We start from the raw sequence: 26,035 nt of genomic DNA on the forward strand, positions 1-26,035 counted from the left end.
ACTGAGTTAGTGTGCAGATGAGAAGGGAACAGAAGGAAAGAAGATGAGCCAGGAGGAGCCTGGCTGGAGTCTTCCACCAACAGAAACTTGGAAATCGGGTGAGAAGAGAGAGGAAACCACTGAAGCAGTTTGTTCAGAAAGGACAAGAGGACAGTGTTAACAGCTATAAGAGAAGACAGCCTGGCAAGGAAATTTATAGCTGGAGGAGAAGTTGGTCAAAACAAGCAAGTGATTTTAGTACTGGAGCCAGGAAACTTGAGCATTTTTCTAGAGGTTCTAGAGAAGAAAAGAGCAAGAGCCTGAATTAACAATAAAAAAAAAAAAACCAACCAAACAACAAAAGCTGTGGAACTTGGGGAAAGAGGTAGAGACTTCCAGGTCTGACGTAGAGATGTCACGGATTGTGCCAGCTGTCTAATTGAGTCTTGAGACTTGAAGTCACTTTCTCAGTCTGAGAGGTGTTGAATTTCTTTTCATGCTCTTCATTGCCTATCCAAGCAGGAAGTGTCATCTCACAAAAGCTGGCAGAGGTCACTGTTTTAATAACTATTGTTAACTGATGCTTCTGAAAAGCCTTCTATCAACTTGAATTTGCTACCTGCAGGGACTTGCTCAGCAGGTAGCTGACTTAAATTATAACTCTAATTCATTGATTAATAAAACACTAGAACTGTGACTACCTTGTATGTTTTAAAATATAATATTTCTCTAATCAGGTTGCCTGAAAACTATTTAATCTCTGTATAAAATCTATAATATTTAAAATCCTGCCCCTGCTAAAAGCTTTAAGTTACATATTGAGCCTGGTTCTGCAAAAAATAGCTGTTCATAGGTCTTAGCAGAGTACAGGCAAGCTCTTTGCACCGATGCCTTTATTAGCGAACACTACATATGCTAGCAAGAGTCTTTAGGGCCAGCCCATGCTTCTGAAATATCAGACGTGAAAAGAAATGATAGCTGTGTTGCAAATAGTAACTGAAAGCAAAAAAAAAAAAAAATCTGGGAGCGAGTAAATACTGGGCTAGTAAGTGAGAGAATGTGTGGAGAGTTTCCCCTGTTGCTGTCCAGAATATCATGAATCCAGATTCAACAGAATCGTAGAGTTTCTCTTCATCTCATATGTGGTCTTTTCCACTGAGTGTATAGGAAAGATTCCGTTCTTTTATATTACAAATGTCTATTTTTTTTTCTCCCTCTCTCTTTTTCTCTGTCTCCCCAAGATCATTTAGCAAAGTTTTCTTTCTTCTGAAAGACCTCCTCAGAAAAATATTATTTATACTTACATTTCTAATCTTTAAATTGTTGTATTGAGTGGAAAAAATGAACAGCATGAAAGTTAAACACTGTGTGGGATAAATGCTATTTAAATCTTGTCTAAGCTGTTAAACATCAAACTAACATTGGATCGCTGGATCTAATCCAGTAAAAATAAAAAAAAAGAGAGGTCACTTTAGAGATCTAAGCCATCTGTCCAGTGTGGAATTGAAAGGCATTTATAATGAATTACTTTTCTATGTTACTGTTTTTTTGGGGGGCCTTTGTGTGAATCAAGGAGATGTTACAAGACCGTTTATCTACAAAGATGGTTCCTGAATTATATCTACCTTGTCAACCTGATGTTTTAGTATGAAACTTCTCGTTTAGTGTTTTGCATAACTAATCAGTCCCTTATAAACAGTATTTTCTAACTGGCTTCAAAAGTGTCTTCTGTCCCAGGCATTGTTCCTCTAATAGGGACTAAAGGATTTATGTATACGCTTCTCGGCAAAATGGCAGAGAGATTGTCAAAGAATATTTCTGTTGCTTTATTCTAGTGTTGACTTTTCTGCGTGTTCATAACAAGACTTCATTTGGAGTATAACACTTCAAATTCATTTTAGTCTTTGCTAACGTTCATGAAGTAGATTGCTGTGTTTTGACTTTTGCGGTATTAATATAGCATGTTTGTAGAAAAAATATTCTACTACATTAAAATGGAAAGAACGATTTATAGCGTTGACAGCCTTGGAGAGCATCTGATGTCAGGTCTGATCTTACTGGCTGGTTCTGTTGCACATTCAGATGCATACCCCTGAATGATACTATTTATCATTTTTAAAGTAAAGATTTTCTGTCAAAAATATAATTTTAAAACCTCCTTAAAAATTATGAATCTGTGTCATGAAGGAGAGAAGGATGAGAAAAAATGGGAGAGGGAAGTTGGTACAAACCTGCTATTACAGCTTCTTTAAAAATCCTCCCTCTGACCGGTAAAATTACATTAGCAAAATTGCTTTAGTATTTGATATGCTTTAATGATCGGAAGTCCTGTTGGTCGAGTCTGTTGTTCTTTTCTGACTAGGATGCATACAAGTCTGGATTAGGATGCAGGTATTGATGAGTTACTTGAAGCTTTTTTGAATAGAATGGGACTAACTTAGGATGTTGCGACTACAAGGTGTTAATGTATTGTCTTTTGAGGCCTAGAAGAATAAGGAAGATGAAATTCTGCCTGTAGAGACTTTAAATACTGTGCTGTAATTGAATATGTAGTCTACTGGGTATGATCTTTTGCAGTCGTTTGCGATCTGTCTTCAGACCTTCTTGAGCATCCCTTGTGTGATAGAGAAGCTATGGGGAGGGAGTTTGTCTAAACACTCTATTCAACCCTTCGTAGGTGGAACAATGCCCGTTCTAGGACAAGAGGAGAAGCTACTACCATATAATTTCAGCTTGTATTTAATTCTGAGAATTCCATGATTTTTTTTTTCTTGAGATTAAGATATGCCAAATATTTGAGCAAATCTATTTCCATTTGCTTTTCCCTGCTTTGCGTTATTTCTCCTGGGTTTGTAAATGCTCGTTCCAACCAGCATCTTTTGTAAGTAGGAGAAAACTGAGATGTGGTAAGTACGTTAAAAGTTTGAAGTGCTTATTGGCAAAGTAAAATTAGACTTTTCTTCATCCTTAAGTGCTACGCTTCTCTGAGACTGTGTAAGAGGTTCTGTAACATAAATAGGAACTATCATATTCTTGAGCTAAAACTGAGTGGACAGAGATGTGTAAATTGTGACTCTGCTTATTTTGGCACTAAATTAATGTATTTTAGTTCTGTAGAATAAGTTCCAGACAGCAGCTTTTTCTCTGACCCTCTTTCCAGACAGCCTCAGGAGTGCACTTTATCTTGTCTTTATCATATCTTCTTCAGTTTTCTCTAAAGTCGTCACCAGTTACACTTCTACATTACTTTGCTGCATCTGATTTATCATATCCATCCCTTCGCAAGATGTTTTACCAGATGTCCTCTCTGAAGGGCATATCTATAGAAGAATTTTGCCTTAGATTAGGTTGTTTGTCATTTTATATTTGAGGCCGCCATGTAGTGAGGCTAATTTAGTAATCATATATGCATCTTTGAAGAATCCTTCTGTTCTGATGAGTCCTCAGGAAACCCTGATGTCTACTTGAAAAAAGGCAAAGGGGCAAAACAATGATAGGTACATCAATGCTCTTTTATCGCATTGGTCTTGGATTTTCTCTGACATCCTCTTGACTGAGAAAAGAAGGAAAAGGCTACCTGTGTGGGTGGTCCTGTTAGAGAGTTGCTGAGCCTTGCCCAAGTAAAACATGATATTTCCTTAAGTGTGTGGTTTTAATTTTCTTTTTTTGTCAACTGACTTATGAAGAGTGGTACAAAATTAACAGGCTTCTAAGCCCAAAGTGTCTTAGTAGCTCATCTTTAAGTTCTTTCAGGAGCTGGTTAATACAAATGAGAAGATTTCTGTTTTGCTCTGTGTGTGATTTCACTTAAAGGGAAGACTCCTCACAAGCTCCCTGTGAATTCCCTGTTCTGCCTTATACTGCTCAGGTAGTAGATGATGACAGTTGGGTTTGAGTCAAGTTTTAAGGCACACGATCAAGACAACTTTTACATTTAAAAAGTAATCAGATCTAAGAACGACTTGAAGAATTGGTTACCTCCAACCAGCCTGGATCACATTTTCAAAGAATAAATGTACATCTCCCCTGGGGTTTTTCAGAAGGACCTAGGCAGATTAACTGCCCGAGTCCAACTGTTGTTTATATGATTTAAAATTACTTGACTTTTTTTTCCTTAATGCATATAGACTGTGTCCGTGTGTAAGCAGCCCTTTTTTTTATGCAGCTTCATCTTTTGATGGTTTTTAACTGATTATTGCCCAAAGCTTGGAAAATTAGAAAACTTCAGTTATGCAATAATCTGCATCGTAGTGTGCAAGGCTATAAGACACATTCCTAACCACATACTAATGAAGAAACTCGGAATCTCTCCTTGCCTGTTTCTCAATCAGTCATCTCTATTCATGCACGAGCGATAGCTTAATTTATTTGTGGAGCCTGGAGTAATTGCATTTAGGAAACAATATAAACTCTCATGCTATATAAAAAAAGTATGGGATTAAGTAATGTTTAAAATTAGTTAGGTGCATACTGTCGATGTGTAGCTTACTCATCCTGTCTTACGCGTCTCCTCTTTCACCATGCTAAGGAAGTTCTTGGCTAATGGATGTTTTGACTTTGCTCATCAGCAAGCAAGCTGTTAATGAGTCATTCAAGTGAATGGGGAAAACTTTCTTCTGCACAACAAGAAGTGCAGATTAAGATTTTTATGCAAAATTGTCATAACTAATTCCATTTTTTTGTTACTTTTAAAAGTGGGGTGACTTTACCAGCTGTTTAAGTGTAGCTTTCTTGATTTTATTTTTTTCTGATGACTTCTAATCCCTTGCAAAATAGCAATTGGAGCATAGCACTTCATTGGTTTTTTTTTTGGGGGGGGGGGGGTTAGCAACTAACACTAGAACTGAATAACTTTGAAGAGCAAGAATTCAACATTTTTTGCCTTTATTTAAGCAGGTTAAAGGGAAAGAATTATATTTTTCAGTTTTACTGTTAACCTAACGGGGGCAACCGATTCTTCCAAAATCTTTTTTTCAGAGCACATATGTGGGCTAGCATGAAAACAGTTTTATCAATAAAATCATTCATGGATCTGATCAAGTTGCAGAGTTTGTAGATGCATATGATCACAAGGCAGCAGTGCCCCTCCCTTCTTCTGCATACTTCAGGAGAACTGAAAGTAGTACCAGAGGACACATTAGGGCACAGATGATACAGACTGTCTTGTAAACTCTGCTAAAGAAATACTGTGCATTTTAATTTGTCCAGAGGAATGGCTGACGGATGAGAGACGTGCCCATGGATGGGGTGATGTGTCCTGGGAAACAAGGTCTCTGAAAGGAAGTTTTCACTGTTAATGGATGTCAGCTCTTAATATGATGCCAGGGAACCAAGCAAATGTATGCTGGCTCGCTTTGGCCTGCGTAAGCAGAGGGATTATACCCAGCAGAAAGGATGTTATTTTACCTCTGTGTGTGATCACCCTAGAGAAACTCCTGGAACGTAGTAGCCAATTTCAGAGTCACCAGGACATGAAATAAATCGGAAAGATTCAGAGGAAAAAAAAACCCTAAGAATAGTCTGAAGACTTTGAGAAAACCTGTATCTGCTTTAGTTTATCAAAGAAAGGGTAAGGAGTTGACAACCTATGAATTCCTACGCTGGAAGAGTAATTTTGATAATGTATCCTTCGACAATCTGAGGCAAAAGTATAGAAATGTGATGGCAAGAGTTTGAGGCTGACAGATTTGGACTAAAAATTAAGTGAGTGCATGTTTTTAAGGGCAGAGTAATTAATTTTGAAAACAACTTACATAGGGCTTTGGCATGTTTCCTCTCATCAATAACTTTTTGAATTATGCTTGCATGCATTTTTGAAGAATATGCAGGTATCAAAGAGAAATTAATTCAGGAAACTCCTGTGGAGATTGTTAAAAAGGAGTAATAATCTGAGACTGCGGCAAGGTGCGTGTGTGTTAATTCTGTTGTTTGGTTTGTTTGGTAGATATGTTGATGATGTGATCAATCGCATTGATAGGATGTTCCCTGAAATGTCTATCCAGCTATCCCGGCCAAATGGAACCTCGGCAATGCTTCTGGTAAGTTGGATCATTTAATCCCTTGAGATGGTTTTCTTAAGGGATTGAATTACTGTTCCTAAAATGCAGGTTATTAAAGATATTTTTTTTTTCAGAAACGTACTGTTCTTCATTTGTCACAGCAATGTAGGATCTTTCTTGCTCTTAGGCAAATGAGTGCTAAAAGAATTTCACCTTTAAATGAAAGATCTATTACTTTTTATTGTTAAATGTGATTGTAGAAATATGAGCGCAAACTCAAATATTCGCTGTGTTTTTCAGCAGTCTTGGCAATGAGTGAGTCTTAATCATCATAATTAAGAAGGAAAAGAGTGGTGGGAGGAAGAAAAGAAGGAGGAAACCAGTATGATTTAAATTTGTTCAAGTTGTTCTTGGGTCAGTGAATTGCTGTTATATGATGAAGTCAAGAATTTGCCTTTGAAGTAAAGGAGCAGTAGAAGCTGGATTAGAGATAAACAAGTCCAATACATTCGACTTATTTCTGCCTGACCAAGCAAGATTTCATTCCAGAAGAACCTATTGTTCACATCAATTTTCACAGGCAGCTGTTGTGCTTATAGCAAGAGAAGTCTTTAAAGCTTTTACTCTAGGACAGCAACGTGGAAGTGGAGTCTGTAGCGTAGCAGTTGGATGCTGATTTTCCTCTAGTAGGGTGAAAGACAGAAGTCGCATCTTTTCCCAAATTTTAAATAAAACTAGAAAATAATCAGTATACACAGGTGAAGAACTGAGACCAGATCGGTCTCCATCTCAGATTTCTCATCGCACTTCCTTTTTATTTTTTCCTTTCTCACACAAGCTATTACAAAAAGCTTGGGTGTAGTGTACGTGTGAGTGTATTTCTTCTTTCCAAGCAAATGGTAAAATGAATCTGAAAATCAGATACTTTATCAAAACAGAATTGTTGAGTCAATGTAAGTCAATGTTAGGGCCGCTCCTTAGATTTCATATTGGTTTTAGATTTTGTTGACTTTAAAACACTACTATGGTTAGATTTTTGCCTATATTTTTCAAAGGTTCTGTTAATTTCTCTATAGTAAATATAGCTGTGATTATGTTTAGTTTTAATTAATCAACTGTCTAACATCCCATTATTAACGTTCTTTGAACAGCCCCAAATTTGCAAGAGATTAACTGAGTCAGAGGTTAAAATAAACAGCTGGTATTAAAACATTTAATCTGCAAGTGTTGGATTCGCCAAGTGGAACAATATATTCCAGAAAAGAATTGAATTCATCAGTGCAGTCTTAAGAAGCTATAAGTCTTGGAAGCTTTTGTATTTCCGCTTAAGCTGACTTTATATTTAACTGTTTTCCTATAGAAAAATGTCTGGTTTTACTTCCTTGCTTTGAAACCCTTTCCATTCTCTTAGAGCCCCTTTTTGCATATGGTAAGTGCCTTCCACTTCTAGTGGCTTTTTGAGGTCAGAAAATAGATGACGCTTTTCAAGGTTTGGGCACAATTAGAAAATTAGGTAAATTATCTTGGATGTGACTGATAAGGAATAAGGTAGGGTGGAAGGGTGGTAACTGTAAAAGAAGCCCCTTTTACAAGCAGTAGTAACTTACTGAATTCCATGTTGCAGTCGCTCTCTAAATCAAGGACATGATTGTTGCTACAAGATAGCAGCCCAGTACTGAACCAGTGGCATGCATATTTTCCTTGGATCAGAGATCAAAAGATTGTTTTTAAAGTATTTTTGTATGTGATTGTGTGATGGGTTTATCATTTTTTTCTTTTAGGCAGGTTTTCCCTCTTTCCCATCTGTCTCAGTTGATGTTGCCAATATGGCACTTTCCATCTGGCCCTGACTGCTACAAAAGCTTTTGCTGTTTTCAGCCGCAAATCATTCAGTGAAAGGTGCTGTAGGATGGGCAGTGTGAAGAGCACCTCCCCCAGAAGAAGGGAGGTTTCTTCAGTACTTGTGATTTCTCACTCTGAACTTATCCCAAGTTAGATTTGGAGTTGCTCCCTTGCAGCAGCGTGGTTTACCACAATACCAAAGGATTCAGATGATGCTTATTTTGTGTAAAAAAATATTTCACAGCCATACTCTTTGCCCAGAGTTAATTAACTAACTGTATAATCTCAACTATTTTCATCCTTGGACTGTTCATATCATACCTGCCGTTGCTTATGAAGGTCTTTGACGCAGAGGTCTAGTTCTTATATTAAAACATCTTTAAACACAATCATTCCATTTACCAGAAAAAACATGTATCCATCTTCAAAGGCACTGGTAAGCACTGTACATATTTTAAAAGCGTGCAAATGATTGGAAAGAGATGGGGAAGAAGGGGAAGGGAGTGCCTGTGAGATTCTTTGAAACTTCAGAACAGCTGGAGATTTTGCCAAACAAAGCATCTTTAGGAAAAAGACCTAATACAGGAAGTTTCAGCCCCAGACTCTACAACTTCATGCGCACATGGAAATGAATTTATGTCCTTAGCTGTAGCAGTGGGACTTCTCGCGGTCTAAGATTCGTCTGGTGTTTCAAGAGGAATAATTAGCAGCCGTGTGAGCCTGCTGGTCAAACTCTTCTGGCGAGTAACCTTTGTGTTAAGCTGGGTTCTCCTTGACCAGGGTACAGCTTTCACATAAGCTGAGAACTTTAAGCAAAGAGAAAAAGAAACTATTCCTGAGAGCATAAATGCGGTATCTTGAAAGGTTGCTACCTCCTAGTCCTTTGAGGTGACTGTTTCCTCCAGACAATAAGGAGGTTTTTTGTACTTTAGATTTATACATAGCAATTGTACCTCATTAGTCTGGATTTATGCTACACAGACCAAACACATAAATAATTGAAACCTTTCAGAGCTGTGTGAAATCCTCAACTGATTTTAAAAGCAGTTTATCATGGCATTTCAAGGTGCTGTTTAATCCCAATCTTCACTAGTGATTTTTCAATTAATCTTTTAATCGCACTATGCATAAAGAAGACTAAACATAGAATTATATCAGCTTTAGTAACTGGGTTATGCAAAATTAATTTCTAGCAGCAGCAGAGGGAACTGCGGACTCCTTAAGGTTTTTGTGAGATTTTGTTGGTCAAATGCCAGGAATTGTAAATAGATAAACCTCATCTCATATGTTAAGAAAACATTAATTGATTTTTAATGAATGAAAAATACCTAGATTTTTGCTTGGTTTGAATGATTACTTGAATTCCTAGATATACATTATTTTTTCTAATACAATAACTTGATGGTGTGATTATTATGAGAGTTTCACCCACCTTGTTTCCATTATCAAAATTCAGAATATTTTTTTTCAATGTGAAACACTTAATTCCTGTGTACAATTCATTCATTCATTAATATCAGAAATATTTTAGAAAACAGTAAACATTAGCCCCACTTTTCCGGTTGACAGATATACCTTCCTTCGGGTCACCTAGCCAGTCCTAGTCAGGTGTAGAAACTTACTTTCTTGTCTTCATCTGGGAACTACTTTGTCTTTAAAATTGCTGTATAAAAGCACTACTATAGAAGTTACAAACACTGGGTAAATATTTTTACAGATAATTGAATAGTTTCCTGTAATTTGAGCTGTTTCTAAAGGATAATTATATGTATAACTATCTTCCCATTTGAAAAATTGAACTGTTTCTGCCAAACCAAAGCTCATGGCAGAAATCATGATTTCTTCTTTCCGTATTCTCTTATAAATTTTTGATGATAAATTAATTTTATGAATTTATACTGATGCGTAGATTTTTACTAGATCTTTCATATAAAAATATGAAACATGTTTTTATACAATTTTATTCATTCTCCATAAAATCAGACACATTTGCATTTCAACTTTCAGGTCTTGTTCCAAGCATTTTAAACAGTCTGATTGCATGGAAGTGGGCTGTATTAATTGCAAATAGGCTAGACATCTGTTCACTAAAACTGAGTAATTTCTTGTGTCGCATTTTTGTTTATCGGTGTTTTACTTAAAATCATTATTATCTTCTGTTGGAAAAATGGATTCTGAAATTTATTATTTGCCCATTAAGAAAAGCCACCAAACGGTTTTTTGTTCAGGAGACCCTGATCTTGAAGAACTGGGGAGGGGGGAGGAACACGCTAAGTGATTTGAAGTTAGTATTGATGTCATACTTGATCGGAAACAGTTTAATGCTGGTATTTTCAAAACAGTCTCTTTTCTCCAAAATGCTTAGCAGTGTAAGTGTCCCTCCTTACCCGTCCAGTGGTTCATTAGGAAACGAGCGCAAAGTAGGCACTGGCTAGAGGTAGGCAGGTTTGTGATAGGGATATAGATTTGATGATCGCGTTTGGTGGCTTAGGCACCTAATTTTAGGCGCATGTGATGAACACTAATTTAGGGATTTACTCTCCTGGAGACACTAGCTAGGTTTTGGTGTTTGATGGAGGTACTGGGATGTTTAAGGATCTCTTGTGTGAGCTGGATCTTGAGAAATCGCTTCTGAGCTCATAGTGGGACTGTTGTGACTGCGGTGGCTTCACAGTTTGTCTCTTTAAGATTGAGAACCAGCATTTAAAAAGCATTAAGCCAGCATTTCAGGTCACATATGTGGAGGAAGAATGTCTTGAATCAGCAAAGTATGTGAGCAGGGGTTGGCAAGTAAATTGTAAATTATTCTCTGTTTGTGCAATATAAGAATGAGGAAGATAAGGAAGGGTCTTTTGATGGGAAAGTGAGCAAGAGTAGGAAAAGTAGAGGAAGACCAGCAAGAAATTTCCTCAGCTTTGCTCCCTCCACAGTGTTACTGCGTCCCAGGGTTGCTGTCCGGTCCCAAAGGCTCACAGGTCTGTGTTGATATTCCCATAGATTTATATTCTGCAAGATCAGACATCTTTTTCATCCCTGTAAAATTCCTGGTGTGTTATAATTTAGAACGGAGGAAGAGACAGAATCCGTTTCATCATCCGTAGCAATGCTAGACTAGGGTGACCCTTCCCTAAGTGTGACTGGCCACTGGCAAAATCTGTCTTTTAACCTTTGAACAATATTCTGTGTCAGTTTGTTCACTTTATTAAGAGAATATGCCATGTTACCGAGGGAGAGGATCACCAGCTCATCCCTAATATGGCAAAATCATTTGAAGTCCTTCATTTATGTTGACTTTTTATCATGCACTATTGCAATTAGGTTAGATTAATGAAAGGTAAATTCCAGCCCTTACATAAAAAAAGAAATCCTTGTAAAGCACCTAATTAGTATGTTTGTTTATTTAGACTCTAATGGCTTAATTGCATCTTATCTTGCTATTTACAAATAGGCATAATTAAAGAATAATAAGCATGTGAGGGAAAGCGCAGCGTTCATACCAGCAGCAGATGAGACATAGGAAAAAAAATAACTAGTTAAAAGTCTGGGTAGGGTTCTTTTACTTTAAATATAAAACAAAACCTTACAGTTCTTATATATATATATATATATATATGATTTCCAGGCTTTGTAGTGATTAGTAAGATAGATACACAAGTGGAGGACAACTTATGGCTGGCTATATGGCAAGGAGCAGGTGTCTGGCCTTTTGCTGGAAATAGGTACAGCTTGGTTACATCTCTGGTTTGATGTTGCCTTATTGTTTTCTAAGGTGAATAAAAAACGTATACAGACCTGTCCTCCTTTTTATACAAGCAGGGAGGTACCCATGTTAACTGAAAATAGTGTTTTCTTTCTTTTAGCTCTGCATTGCAGAGCATCTGCAGCTCAAATCAGCAGCAAATTCCCTGGGATGCTGAGAGGAAATCTGGAGCTTTGGGAATATTTTGCAAAGTGTTGGAGCTTGGTGTTGTCAGCATATATTTTCCTAATACCAAACTTTTAAATAAATTTGAAGAAAGAATGTTTGTTAATGCTTTTTTTTTTTTTAATTGTTTATAAAGGGGCTTTTTATTTGGTATCACTTCCAGTGAGGAGGCAAAATTAAAGGGGGGGATTTCAAGCTATTTCCTCCAGGCAGAATTCTGGCATGGTAAATTAATTTTGATCCTTTTCATTTTGTAAACTAATTTTGACCCCAATTCTGACTTATTTGGAGAGGTACTTATTTCTTTTCCAACCATAAGTGATGTTAAATGGGAACTTTTTTAGCAGTCTTACAAGAAATTATCTAAGCCATTTTCACTGATAATTCTGTTTCCCTATCCCCCTTTCTTGGCAGACAGTGTCTGTCATATGCTCTTTGAGAATTATTTTGGTGATAGACAAAATATTTTTAAAACTGGGATACTTCAATATTTTAATTTTATGTATCTTTGTCAGAAAAGCTGCATAATATTGCAGATTTCAATCAGCTGCCTGTCCTACCTTCTTCTGGAGCTTGCCATTTTAGGAAGCAGGGGATTTATGAATAACTTAAACTGTCTGAATTTAGTATACTTTAGTTAAAAGGAAGTTAGAAGTACATTGTTATTACACAGACCAAAACAGAAGCTACAGAAGTATTTAACTTGCAACTGTTTCATTTTCAGCTCACAGAACTGTGGGGCATATTTTTTCATTCATATTAATTGAATTTTAAAGTGACCTTGTACATGTATTGATTTGAATTAAAATTTTCTACATCAAGGACGAGTTGGCATATATCCTTCAGGCGAAATATTAAAAAGCCAAGTGCTGTCTTAACAGGATATCGACAGAAGTTGTTGAAATTTAATAGGAAAAGTTGGCTTAGAAAGGAAACTGTTGCCTTTTTGTCACAATTGAAAGGTATCTTTTCTGTATAATGGAAGAAGTTTCTTTCGGTTGATATCTGTGGAAATGTAGGGACATTTTAGTGCCCGTTAAATAGGGACCATCTGGGTGAGTCTTGACCTCCAGAAGGAGAGACCTGCGCTACTGGAGCTTAGAGTAGAACTATCAAATTACATTTTTACCAGAGCCATTAGTTTTTTATTACCTTCTTTCAGGTGATCTGCAGGGACACAGTTGTATGACTATAGGTGTAAATTACATTCCACACATAGATCTTTTTTGAACATGGACTCCAGTTAGCTAAGTTGAGCAGGCATTGAAAGAAAATGGTTTGCTGGAAAACATGATTTGTAAAATACGGTTGAGGTGAACAAAATCATTAAGTCCTGAAAACCGTTACAAGTCTTGATTATTAGAGGAAAATATAAAGGGTATCCCATTTATTGTGTACAATTTGGAATGTGCTTTACCCGGAAAATAGCTGCGGAGCATACTTTTGGCTTCCAAATCTAACAGCATCCTCCAGTCTAGTGACAGGTTGTTGTTCATTCTTTGTACTACTAGCCTCATTCTTTCAATGCTGTTAAAATGATGAACTATAATTTCTCCGAGCTATGCTTAGTTTTACAAAATTGCTGCTTCTGTCAGACTTCACTAATGATACGGTCCTGCAAAAATCATCTGAAAGTCCCGATCTCTCTTCCAGCCAGTGTAAAACCCACAGGAATCCCATGTCATAACAACAGTGACACAAAACAGGAAAGTTTTCTATTTCAGTGCCAGAGCACTGATAATTCAGACAACCTGGCACTAACCCGGCCAAAGCTGCAATGCAATTCGATAGTTCATTTGTATTACCACGACGCCTGGGTGCCCCTGCTCCTGGAGAGGACCCCCTGGCACAAACCCTCGTCTAAGCTGAGATTGCAACAGTAGTGCCTTCCTCAGGGAGCTCACAGTCTTAGGTACCCATCTAAGGATGGTTTACACAGCTCCTGACACATGTGGGAGACGGTGTAACGCTGCTTGTTTGACATTCAAGCAAGTGGGTGATCGAGGCTACTGTCCCGGACCAGTATGCAGAATTTGACCTTTCAGTATTGCATGATGGATGATAGCTGGCGTCTGGCTAGCTGTGCCAGATTCTGAAAGTGTGGAGTAAATCATTGGAAGGGCATGAAAACAGATGACCTGGGAAAAGGCAGTGAGCTAATGCAGAAGCATTTTGAAAGCATTTGTGCAGGTAAATCTTGTGGGGAGGTTTGAGGCCAGCAATAAGTACATTCAAGCAAGCTGGAGTGCCAAACATGGGATTTTTCAGCTTGTTACGTTCCACTGTTCACTCTGAGGATTTTCAGGAACATCCCACACAGGCTTCAGATCAACTTCATCCAATTTTTTTTTCCACCTGGCAGCAATGTGAGATATCATGAATGCAGAACGTAAGGGAAGAGGAAAGAAGTGAGCATCCACTCAAGTGTGTGAAGGCAATGGAGACAGAAAGTATTACACGTAAAGCTGGGTCTGGGTGTTTGTAGGGCAGCTTTTTTGCTCTTCCATTAAGAAGATTTATTTTCTTTTTGTTTAAAAATTTCTTCTTTTCCTCCTTTTAATTTTACTGTATATGGTTGATGCCTAGTGTGAAGTTACAAAAGTCAGTTCTCTCAGTAGACCTATATCCTAGCGAAGTGTCAGTCTTACTAAGGTAGAAAAATAAATAACAAACTGTTAACTCTAAGTGTGCTGACAACTTTTTTCAAAGTGACTCCATTTCCTCATCTTAGCAGTTATGACAAAACTGTCTTTCTGATTCTAGTGGATGATCAGCATCATAGATCAGGCACCTCTGGGTCATGGCTTTGTATTTTTAACTTAACTGATACAGTGGTAGGTGCTGAAATAACTCTGCCAATTTCCTTTATTTGCAGACCAACTAGGTCTTATTACAGAGTATCCCAGCAAGATACTACCTTTAGATCCAAATTCACGGTACCTGATATCATATGGTTGCCTGAGAACACTAGGCAGTTCCATACACGTTCAGAAAATCTATTGTAAGAAGGCAGGAACCAGAAAAAGCTGTTCATGGGATGTGCGTGGCTCAGGCCTTGGTACAAGTTACCCTACTTCAGCCCGTAACATTTTTCTTCAAAAACTTACCCATTGTTCTGACCTGCTTTTTCTCTTCATGTTCTTGCAAAATTATACCTAGCAGCCTGTCTTCTTGAAGTCTATCACTGACTCTTTTTTTCCCGTCTCTTCTCCCTGTCCTCTCTCTTGCTGTCATCTTGTTCTGCCCTGTTTAGACTCCTCTGTCCTAGAGTTGCTTTCTCCATGTCCCACGCCAAAGAATTGTCATCAGTTCTTTTCAGGATTTGTGACTCTGTCCTGCTATATAGTGATATAATAAGCAGCATTTAGAGTAGTTTGAGTGACTGTTCTGCAAAGTCCTGTATCGTCATCCCATTCCTACCACCATTTCCCCTCCTAACCCTCCTTCAGCGGCATGGTCCCTGCCTCAGCTTCGAGATGGAGTCTTTGTGCCAGATTTTCTGTCTTCCTTCTTGGGGGGGAAAAGCAACTTGGCACTTCAGAGTTGATTTGCCTGTTAGTCTCTTAGTTAGCATCAGGTTGAGGTTACTCATGTTGAAACAAGGTGGTAGGCAGGAGTCATTAGCAGGATTTAAAAAGGAAAAACATGTAACAAATCAATAACGATGCATATTGACTGATTTCTTTGGGTGTGGATTTGTCTGCTGAGGTTAGCAGTAAAAACACAATTGTTCTAGCCTGTGTTAATCTATGCTGGACTAAATGTTGGAACACAGACAATAGAAAATGAGCCGCTGCTGGTTGGGAAATATTAAAATGAAATAATTGTTTCTTTTTTATCTCAGTCTTATGCTTTTGTGGGTGAGGAAAAACTCTGTAATAATCTCTGTATAACAAAACACAAAGAATTATTGTTAGACGCGCATCTTAACAATATTGAAGTGCAAGTTCATCTTCGAAATGTAAATTGATTTTTAGATTAAAATGCCTTCACTATTGCATTTTTGTCAATATAATAATTTAGTGTTATTTCTGTTGTTATACTCTGACCCTATATATTTTTCCGTGATACTAGTTTTATTCTTTACACTTTACCACTTTCACAGAAGAAAATTAAACCTTTGAAAATGTAACATTTTTACTTTTTAGCTGTAGTTTCCTTTTAAGCAATTTTACATTTTTACTGGACTTAAAATGTTTTCCATTAAACTCATGACATGCTTTTAAAAGCTAGCATTAGAAGAGTCCGATTCTTCTTTCAGATTATTTTTCTCTAAGTGGACTTATATTGGAGAATATCAAATACATCGAAAATAATCACATTTGCTTATTGGTTTTGACAAGTTATTGAGTCGTGGTGTTAATAAAATTGAGAGAGTTGCTCGGCAGTGTCATGTCTACACAAGGGAATTTTGTGAATTCATATATTTTCAGTTGCAAATGAATGTTTATTTGTTCTGCACTTTATAGTCGATCTCTTCCTCATAACACACACCATGGTTTTAGATCTTTTATTTTGGTCTGTCTATAAAATATTGAAAGCTGCAATTGCATCAACTTAAGCTGTTAACTTGATGGTCTTGTGAATTCAGACACCATTGACTCTCCTTCAGCTTGTTTTTGTCCTTCTCTTGTTCTTCACAGGTTACCTTAGGAAAAGTGTTAAAAGTGATAGTGGTGATGCGGAGCCTCTTCATTGACCGGACAATAGTAAAAGGGTACAGTGAAAATGTCTATACTGAAGATGGCAAGGTAGGTTATTGTATATCCAGCAACATTAAATTTTATTTTTACCTGGTAGTTAAATGACAGAGAACAGGAATCCCATCACAAGTATGCTAGAAACATAACTGTCAAAAGACTCTGTGGATGTTTTGCAGAATGCTCTGGTTTAAATGTATCATGCTTTGCTTGGATTTTTCATACCCAAATGAAAAATCTTTTTATGAATCTGACTTTTTTCTAAGCTCTGAAGCCCTTGCTTGAATTTCTAATTTATCACCTTAGACCCCAGTTGCCTCATTAATAGTGTGTACTGAGAAAACATTTTTTCAGTGTACCAGCACACCAATAGCCCAGGGTTCAGCTTTCTCTTTTCTGAGAGCCATTGGGAAATCTTGGGCTAGTTTTGTGCTTAACTTGATAAACGCAACTGTGAGAGTCATCGGTAGGTAGTCCTCAATAATTTGCTTGTCAGTAATAGCACATCTTGAACAGCACCTATTAAAGGAAGTGTTACCTGTTTCCACAAGTGATTTGTTTTACGAACAATTCACCCCACTTGAACCCTCAAATTCCGTCTGACTGCACACACTCCATATGGCTCTCTTTAGCGCATCACGAGATGTTAATGGGACCTGACGGCCTTCAGCTCAGCTCGTTTCTCTTTTCAGGGTGGAATGGTCTCTCTTACCGAGACATCCGCCAGGACTCTCCTTTGCCAGTAACAGTACTAAATACCTCCATGTTTCACATTTTCTCTCTGGAGCTTTCTCTTCTGATTATGAAGCCTATTAAAATAAAAAGTTCATTATATCAGGATGAGTACTTGGCAGCCATAGGCCATGTTATAATGAGGTGAGACTTTTTTCCCTTTCAAAAGTGATAACTGTGTTTTAGCACACAGAAGCACGTTGTGTACTGACCCAGAGTTCAGCGGCTCTCAGTCTGAACCTCTGTTCTCTAGAAAAGGCCAGGAGCTGATCTGCTGAAGGAAATGGTACAGTTGTATTTCCCAGGTGAGAGATTCTCACTCAAAGGGTGGGGGATTGGCCTAAGAAGTAGTAAAATAAAAATTGCCTGATTTTGATTTGCATTGTTCAGATATGCAGGTTTAAATACCACTTTGCCGCAGAAGCAGCTGCACTATACTCCCTGTATATTAGCATATAAATACAGACTTACAGCACCAGCCCCTCTTCACCCCAAGTTCTGCTCGGAAGTGAAATGATAGTCTGCCTAAAGAGCGCTGACAGTGCTTGATGGATTCCTGTGTCACACTTCATTTGGGTGTGCTCATTTTCTCCGATGAATCCAGTTTCCTTTGAAGCTCCCTTGAAATATAATAACACTATATATGCTGAAGAGCTAAGTAAAAGAGTTCCTTTCTGAAACGGCATCTGGCGTTGGGCTTCTGTTTAGCTCAAGGTTAACTCTCTTGAGAGCCATATACAGTTTCTCTGTCATCGTTTCCTGCGCGGGGGAGAGCGGGACTCACCAAGGCTGGTTTTGGCATGGGACACTAACCTTTGTCTGCTGTCAGTGGGGAGCAGTTCACCTTCTCCAGAGCATCGGTGCTAACACCTGGCTTATTTTCTTGCTTTAAGCCAGTCTGCAGGGGAATCGTGTTTTCTACCAATTTAGCTTTCTGTGTCCAAAGCTAAGCTATGTGACTGCTCCCACAAGGCTGCATGAACCTGTGACCTTTACGTGGCAGTTTGCTATTCCATTGGGCCATCCCAGGGCTTTCGCAAACCTGAAGATCTGCGTTTTAGGTATAAATAGGAACATTTCATTTGACTTAAATAGAATTGGTGTTGCAGCCGCTTAAATCATGAGTAAATTTGGCTTGGAAGATTGAATAAATGCGAAGCTTGCTAGTTTTGCCAACTGGAGCACATATTGACAAACAGTGAGCTCCCTCTTTTTCACTAATTAACTACACTGGTAATTGGAGAATAAGAATAAGATTGTGCTCTTGCAATGATTCGCTTTACTTATTGTGTCTGCTGGGAATAAGCAATTACAGTCAATTGCAAACATAGTCCATTCCAATTCCTTCTCTGTCACAACAGATGCTGTTGGGAAAGTGCTCCAGTGAGGTTTCACCATACTATTCTAGCTTCTCAGTTTCTAGCCTGATAGGGGGAAAAATGCTCTAGCTTTCAGAAGAGACACAGAAGAGTATGAAAAAGGAGAAGATCAGCGAGTATCTTCTTTATTAAATAACAAAAATACAGAGAACCCTCAGGATCACAGTAGGAGGTGATCGTTTTTCCAGTGAGCAGTTTACACTGCTGATTTGGGGGTTTGCTTATGTATTCCTGGGAAGCATTTAATATTTGTAAACAGCAGCAATAAGATTAACTAGGTGGTATCATACGATATGGCAATTTTGGAGCTCCTGTCTTTTCTGTAAGCCATGTTGAAGAAGGGACACTGGGTAAGTCATTGTGCTTCTTTACACCTAAATAGCTGAATGAGGGTCTGTTGAGTCATCCTCCTAACTGCACAAGTCAGAAGGTCATTTAAGTAACAGAAGTGAAATTCAGTGGGGGGCTTTCTCCAAGTAGAGCAGGGTTTGGGGCAACAAAATGTATTCAACAAAAGACGAAATGGCCATCACTGGGAGACTGAATGATCACGCAGACAGTAAGTGAAAAATGGGCTGTGCGCAGAAGAGGCCAACGATTTGCTTGTGGATCAGGGGAGTCATCATTTATCTCTGAAAGTACAACTGTTTTAGCAAATCTTGCATTACTGGGAGGAAAAAGGGAAGAGGTGAGTGCAAACAGCAGAGGCGTTGATAGTCTTCTGGTCCATTAGTCAGGCAAATCTAGAAATAAAACAAATATGGGTGTTCTCATAGTTGTAGAACTGTGCGTGGTGGCATACTAGCAGTTACACAGGAAAGCTGACATTGCATTATCCAGGTTGCTTTAGCTTGATGTGTGCTTGTACGTTGTACTATGTAGGTTGATGGGTACTTACGTGAAAGCTTCACATGGTTTCTGCTGTTCTGAAGTCTAGTTAAATTGGGTACTTCGTCTTAGAGATTTAAATACTTTCAAAATTAAGGTGGAAAAAATAGAAGTCTTAAGCTTGCAGTGGGTAAAATAAGACACTACATTCTGGGGTTTTATTTTCAAGCTTTGCTTATACAGATGAAGAATCATTGCATTTCTTAGGTGCTTCATGTACTTCCCTCGTGAATTTTTCACAAACCCTGCAGAATATGTCTTTGCCAGGTTGCCAGCTGCATAACTTAGGCATTTTTGGTGACACTTTGCGAAAACAATAGGTGAGATCTGGCAGCCTCTCTCATGTCGTGTGTTCTGGATGCTGATCATCGCTCTGCAGTCTCTCTTGCTTACCATACTAACCCATTGCGTCCACCACATATTGATGCGTTTTAATTAGCCCCCTGGTTTTAGTGATGGCACCGTGCCACCCTTAATTTCAAACTCTGACATACTCATTGTGCACTGGAATTTAACCGTGGATAGCAATTAATTACTAGTGTTGTCCTGATTCCTGAATAAATGAAGCTATGCAGCTCACCCTCGCAGGGCAGGCTTATTGTCAGCTGAGCCATTAGTAGCCCTAGTCTGCCAATAAAAATAAAAACGTATTGGGATTTTTTGGCATAGCAATACCCTGCTTTTCTTTGGATGCAGAGACCAAGAACCACCTTGACAGGGCGTATTTAGAGTGGGTACTTAACAATGCTGCCTAGCCAAATTCCTATTTTTGCATCCGTTGGGACTTAACTAAAGAAACGTAAGTGTCTGTGTTGAAATACCATGTTAAGGAACTTAGGATATGTTAATGCTATGGCTTCATTAATTACCCCATATCAATAAGAAAAGGCAGCTTTTAGCCTCCTCGCGTAAGAGAGGAAAAGAAATAGTAGTATCAAAGGAAAGCTTCAAAGACAGGCAGAGCTGTCTCTCGGGTAATTTCTGATCCCTGCATTCTTTCCACTTCAAAGCTGGATGTGTGTGTGTTTGGGTGAAAGGGGGGTTGAATCCGATTTCTCTAATAAGTGTTGGCACTGGACCTGTTTGATATTAGATGCAGGGAACGTTCTGATTTGTTATCGCCTTTGAAATCGTTCAGACGACCTTCAGAAAATGGCCTCTTGTTACTGATGCTGGGGGTGGGTGGGGAGAGTGGGGCATTGGGAAAAAAAGCCCCAGTTTAATTCACATGCAGAGGATGCCCTGAAATTGTGCTTTCAGCAGTTTTTTAGTTACAAATGTGTGTCTTGATTGAAAGTGAAAAGTTGAAGAATAATAGACCTATAACGATGCATTCTTTAATCTGCCTCTGCCTTAATCCTCTGTTTCAGGGGGAAAGGTGGGCAGTCATTTAGGATGTATGCGTGTGGTTTGGGGCGTTTGGTTGCTTTTTCTTTCTCTTTGTTTTTCTTTTTTCTTTTTTTTCCTTTTTTTTTCTTTTTTTAACTTGGATAACATCATGTCTGTAAAACAGACATTCATTACTTTTTCAGCTTTTTGTCATGCCGACTAATGAACGTTCAGAACCTGTTGGACTCCTCTTAATGCAGCATCTGAAGTGGAAATTGTTTTTATTTTTTATTTTTTTTAGATCTTGAGTCTTAACTAGAGAGGATCCCATACTTGGTTTGATCACTAGAGATTAGCAAAAGCATATATACATTCCAACTATAGCAACTCTGTCTTGCAGTCAAAGAAAGCCTTAAATTACATGAAAACAGTTTTTAAAAAATACACATTATTTTTTTTATTTTCAGTAGACTTTTCTAATATGGAAATGCAGTGCTTCCTTCCCAACGGGCACGGGGCTATTATTACATTGTAAATCAAGCTCAGGTCCAAGTCCAGGCTGGACTGCCGCTCGTGGACTCTAGAGTATGAGTGCTGCTGGTGCACGCACAGGTTCTTGATCCCACCCTAAGAGCGAGTAAATGTAGAAAGGGTTGTAGGTACATGCCTCAGGGTACTTCTGTCTTCATCTAACCTGGAAAAGGCATTGAGACTTCAGCTGCCTTTTGTCTCGCGGCAAGGTCAGCAGTACCAAGCCATGAAACATCTATCCTGAAGTGATTTTTGAAGTCTTTTGAACATCGCCTCCTGTCCAGCCTGAGGTTTGGGGATGCCAAAGTTACCAGTATTTAGAAGTGGTAACACTTGTATCTTTAGCAGTGTTACTCTGAAAAGAATGGGAACATGTGTCCAACCATGTTATCAAGCACTAGAGGAGCTACCCCCGCTTCATAAATTCACTCAAAAAAATTATTTGCTTTGGTCTAGACTAAGGTTAATGCTGTATCAGACACCTTTCCTGTGACAAATTTTTGTGCATATGGAATTGTTGAGTACAGTGGGATCTGTAGGGGAAAAAAAAAAAAGTGATTTGCAATTCTGGGATTGATGGGAGTTCCTCTTGTTTTTCCCTGCTGCTTTTCCTTGACAGAATACAAGATCTTCCACAGGGCTGGGCTAAAAGAGCATTAGCATGTCAGCTGAAATTGTTTAACATGTGAGCCATTTGGCTGTTTAAGGAGGACAGCCTTACCTTCTGGTTTCCGGGGCTAATAAAACTTATTTCAATTTTGTTCTTTAAGTTTGCATATAGTTGAGCACACATTTAAGTCATGGATGTGTGCAGTTATCTACAACCTTAAATCTCTTTTAGTGCGATTTTTGTCTGCAAATTTAAATGCGGTTTCCTAAGGGATGTTTTATTTAGCCCCAGTAGACCGGTGCTTTGGCTTAATTCAGCTAAACGTTCTTTGTGTCGTTTGTAACTGAATCACTTACTCAGACACAAGACAAGCATAAACTTAGTAAAAATGCCCTCATTTTAGAAACAGACTGAAGCTGATGAATATTTGCATAGATCAGCCACAACCCCATACAAATGAAGATTTTGCTGTTTTTAAAGAGAACGCGCTAATTCAACAGGTCTTGTATATATAATTTTTTTATTGAAACTGTGATGAGCTATGTTCATTCTTCATTGCAATACAAAGGAAATCTTACATCATTAATTCCCTTTCTTGGATTGCAACAGGTAAAGGCAATGGGTCAAAATACTGAACTGAGAAATACATCTCCCTAGATCTGTTTGCCTGCTCTTTTAATTTGAAGAGCTGCTTAGTTTCTTTTTCTCCGTAATCACGTGTGGTAATACATAATTCTTTTTTTTTTTCCTACTGTAGCTTGACATATGGTCTAAATCCAACTATCAAGTTTTTCAGAAGGTAAGTCTCACATCATTTTTCTCTACATAATGCGCATAGGAGATATGCAGAGTTTATTTTAAATATCTAGGCCCTTATGTAAAAGAATTCAGAATTTATTCCTTTGTCATCACAACTTGCATATAACAAACAATAATCTGTAATAATGGAAAACTGTGAATAGAAAAGGAGATCACTTCTGCTGTTACTTAATTTGGATTTATTTCCCATCATGGTTCCAGTCCATGGTTTGGAATAGGAAATTGGAGATTATACTACTCGAGCCTTAAAATTTCATGAGGAGTCTTCAAGCACTCTTTTTTTAGTTTAAATCTTTTGGGGGAGGAAGGACAGTTTCAGGTTCGTTTGGATTTTGTTTTGTTGTTTTCATTGTTTTTGGTTGCCCCCCTCTCCTGAGGGCTTGAGTTTAATAAATCAGTAGAACTCACTTTCCAAAATGCGTTTGGAAATTTTTTCCATGACGTTATTTTGCCTGCTTCTTTTCCCATGATGGTGTAAGGAAAAGGAGTAACTTACTGAAATGGATGCCATTCCAGAAAGTAAGAAAAGACCAATGAGAGAATGGGAGCAATAAGTATAAAACTATTAAGAAGGTTAAAGTGTATTTTGGAAAGATCTATGTCTCGCCATTTTCCAGGCAGGGAAGAGAAGATTTCTCTTTGAAGGCCTCTTGTCAAAATGCTGTAAGTTCAGATTGATCCCGGTTTAAATTCCGGTTTCCTTACCTCCAGGCCACAGTTCAAGGAGCTTGAGTCTCCAGCTAGTGCACTAGCTTCCTTTCATCTGCTTCTGTAGTTTGTGTAACAAATGGGGGTCAGGGACTCAAAAGGGCATAAAAGCAGAGGTCAAAAGTGTGGCATATTGGCTGTATTTGTGCATCTTCCTTCCAAGATTTCAGATGCAGTCAGAAGGGAAGAGGTTTGACCTATGATATTAACCTGCTAGAGATCAAAGGACAGCTTTTGGGGAGGTTGGTTGCTCTCCCTCTCTGCCTAGCATTAAAGCAAAATTTTGCTGCAGTTGATTCTTTACCCCAGAGATCAGTGGATTAAATATTCTTTCTTTTTTTTTTTTCTTGCTCCTCAAAAATATTTAGTGTCAAGTAGGGTAATACAGCGGGAAGTAAAACAGCGTATATCTTAGTAACTAGTTTATCAGTATGCTTTAAAGTAATTTTTGCCATGGAATAAATTTAAGGTTCTGTAATTAAGTGCATCATCTCAATTTCCCCATGTGTCTGTTCATTTGGGCATAAGATTGTCTGCTTGGATGTTTTGGTTTAGAATAACTTGGAAGGGTTAAGTCATATTGCCATAATTTGTGCTAAATGATAATAAATCGTGAGGTTTTGATTGTATAATTTTAATTGCCTATATGCAAGATAACAGAGTAGAGTAAATGTATGGTTTGCTTAGAAGTCCAAGTTAAGGACTTGGGGAGCATAAATATGTAGAGTAAATTTCTCTTCAGGTCCAGGTGATGGCCTTCAGACCAAAAGTGGAAGAGGTCAGTGAGAAAACGTGAAATGCCCCTCTTACTGCTGCCTGTGTGGCTGCGTTATGGATAAATAAGAATCTTTATTCTCTTCCTAATTCTCTAAAATAATGTGACGCGACCTGGATATTATGTTCCTGTTCTCCAGTTCCCTCTCTAAATAATACTAAATGCAGTAATGTTTACCAAAAAAAAAACAACCCAGAAAGAAAAGACTGCAGGAGAAAGGGTCGCCTGTAACCAGTTGAACAGCTGTCTGCATTTTTTATAGTAGTTTTATGCATTTTGTTCGCAGCTGTCACTGTGTTACCTTGGGCAAATTAACCTCTCTTTGGATCAGTTTTCCGCATCCCTTAGGCTGGGGTAATACTTGCTGACTTCATGGGAGCTACCTACACAGGAGCTATTGTGGAATTGGTTGCATGGTGCTCTCAGATTCTTGCATGAAAAATGTGATAAAAATGCAAGGTGATGGTACTTTCTAATCAAAAGATTCTGTACTATTGAGCAGATAGTTAAAGAAGTTGAGGCTAGGACCTAAGTCAAGTTTTCAAACAGATGACAGAAAATGCTGTGGTTCAGCATAGTAATTTTTTCTCTCTGTGGTGCTGTGCTTGGTTTGGTTTTCTCTTTATTCTCTGAAGCTGCACTTCTAGCCATTTATAATACCCAGGAATAGTGATATAGCAGTAACAAAATAAAGGAAATAGATAAAATAGTGTTAGAGAAACTATTATACTCTGTTACTAGTGTAGGATCTGCAGGATCTTCAGAACAAATGGTTTCATGCCATTAAAAAAATAATCAGTAAATGTGTCAGAGCACATCTGAATGTTCCTGAAATGTGTTTCTCATGGCAGTCACCAGTAACGCGATGTGGAAGTGCTGTGCTGAGAAGGAAAAATACGGATGAGTAACTGCTCCCACCGAGGAGGCTGGGTAGCCCTTGCAGCTCTACTGCCTTTAATACCGCAAAAGCAATCATCCCTCTGAAGGGCAGGGCCGTTTCTCTTTAAAAGCTGGACCAAGTTCTCCAACTGTGTCTTCAATGATGATATAACAACATCTGGAGCTCGCAAGATACCTGCCAGCGGTAGCTGCAGGCCTGTCAAATTCTCACAGGGTTGCAGCATGACTTTCTAGGTTAAGGACCAGAGACCTCTGATCTTCAATCCAACCCTGTCAAACGAAGCTAAATTTGTCCTGACTTTTTGTTTGCAAACGTTGGCTGTGTCAGCAAGCCTTTTCTCTCTCCTCCTTATTAGGCAGGATACCCGAGTGTGTATAATTTGATGGGGGACGGCTCCCAGAGGGCCCATTGCTGTTAAAGTGTACAGTCATTTTCTAAGTTCCCTGGAGACTCCTTGAATCTGGTCCTGGGGTGAATAAGCTTTATAGGCATTGAATCCACCAGCAGGGTTAGATTCAGAGAATGGAGCTGGGAAATAAGAGAGGGAAGGCTGAAAGGGCAAAAGCACAAGGAGCAAAGAAAAGGTTTTTCAGACTTCCATGTTGGTCTGACATTTAAACTCCGCAGGAGCGGCAACTGTTTTGATCTTAAACCTCCTTATTTTCACACCTTGCATCTCTTGATCCACTAGTGCAAGAGGAGGAACAACACGGGAAATAAGGAAATATTTTGGGGCTTAAATCTTGGTGGGAAGAAGAGTGTACATGAGGGCTGCGTAATTCCGGGTCATTTTGCAGAGGGTTAAAAAAATATGTATTGTGGAGAATGGGCATTATTCATAACTTTGCATTCAAAAAAGAGGCAAAAATATAGAATAGTGGAACTGCTATGAGTGGATCAAAATGGGAGATGGTGTCA

At 38.4% G+C, this 26,035-nt stretch overlaps 1 protein-coding gene across 1 annotated transcript in view; it reads left to right on the forward strand.

Moving 5' to 3' along the window:
• Positions 1 to 26,035, forward strand: part of MED27 (mediator complex subunit 27) — a 109,639-nt gene that overhangs the window by 74,765 nt on the left and 8,839 nt on the right. Inside the window, exons 5-7 of the mRNA XM_009322176.1 lie at positions 5,924 to 6,017; positions 16,389 to 16,496; positions 22,672 to 22,713. Of these exons, the coding sequence (XP_009320451.1) occupies positions 5,924 to 6,017; positions 16,389 to 16,496; positions 22,672 to 22,713 (244 nt within the window). The remainder of the gene's footprint in view (positions 1 to 5,923; positions 6,018 to 16,388; positions 16,497 to 22,671; positions 22,714 to 26,035) is intronic.

The sequence above is a fragment of the Pygoscelis adeliae genome, unplaced genomic scaffold (genome assembly GCF_000699105.1).
Source record: "Pygoscelis adeliae isolate BGI_AS28 unplaced genomic scaffold, ASM69910v1 Scaffold114, whole genome shotgun sequence".
NCBI lineage: Eukaryota > Metazoa > Chordata > Aves > Sphenisciformes > Spheniscidae > Pygoscelis > Pygoscelis adeliae.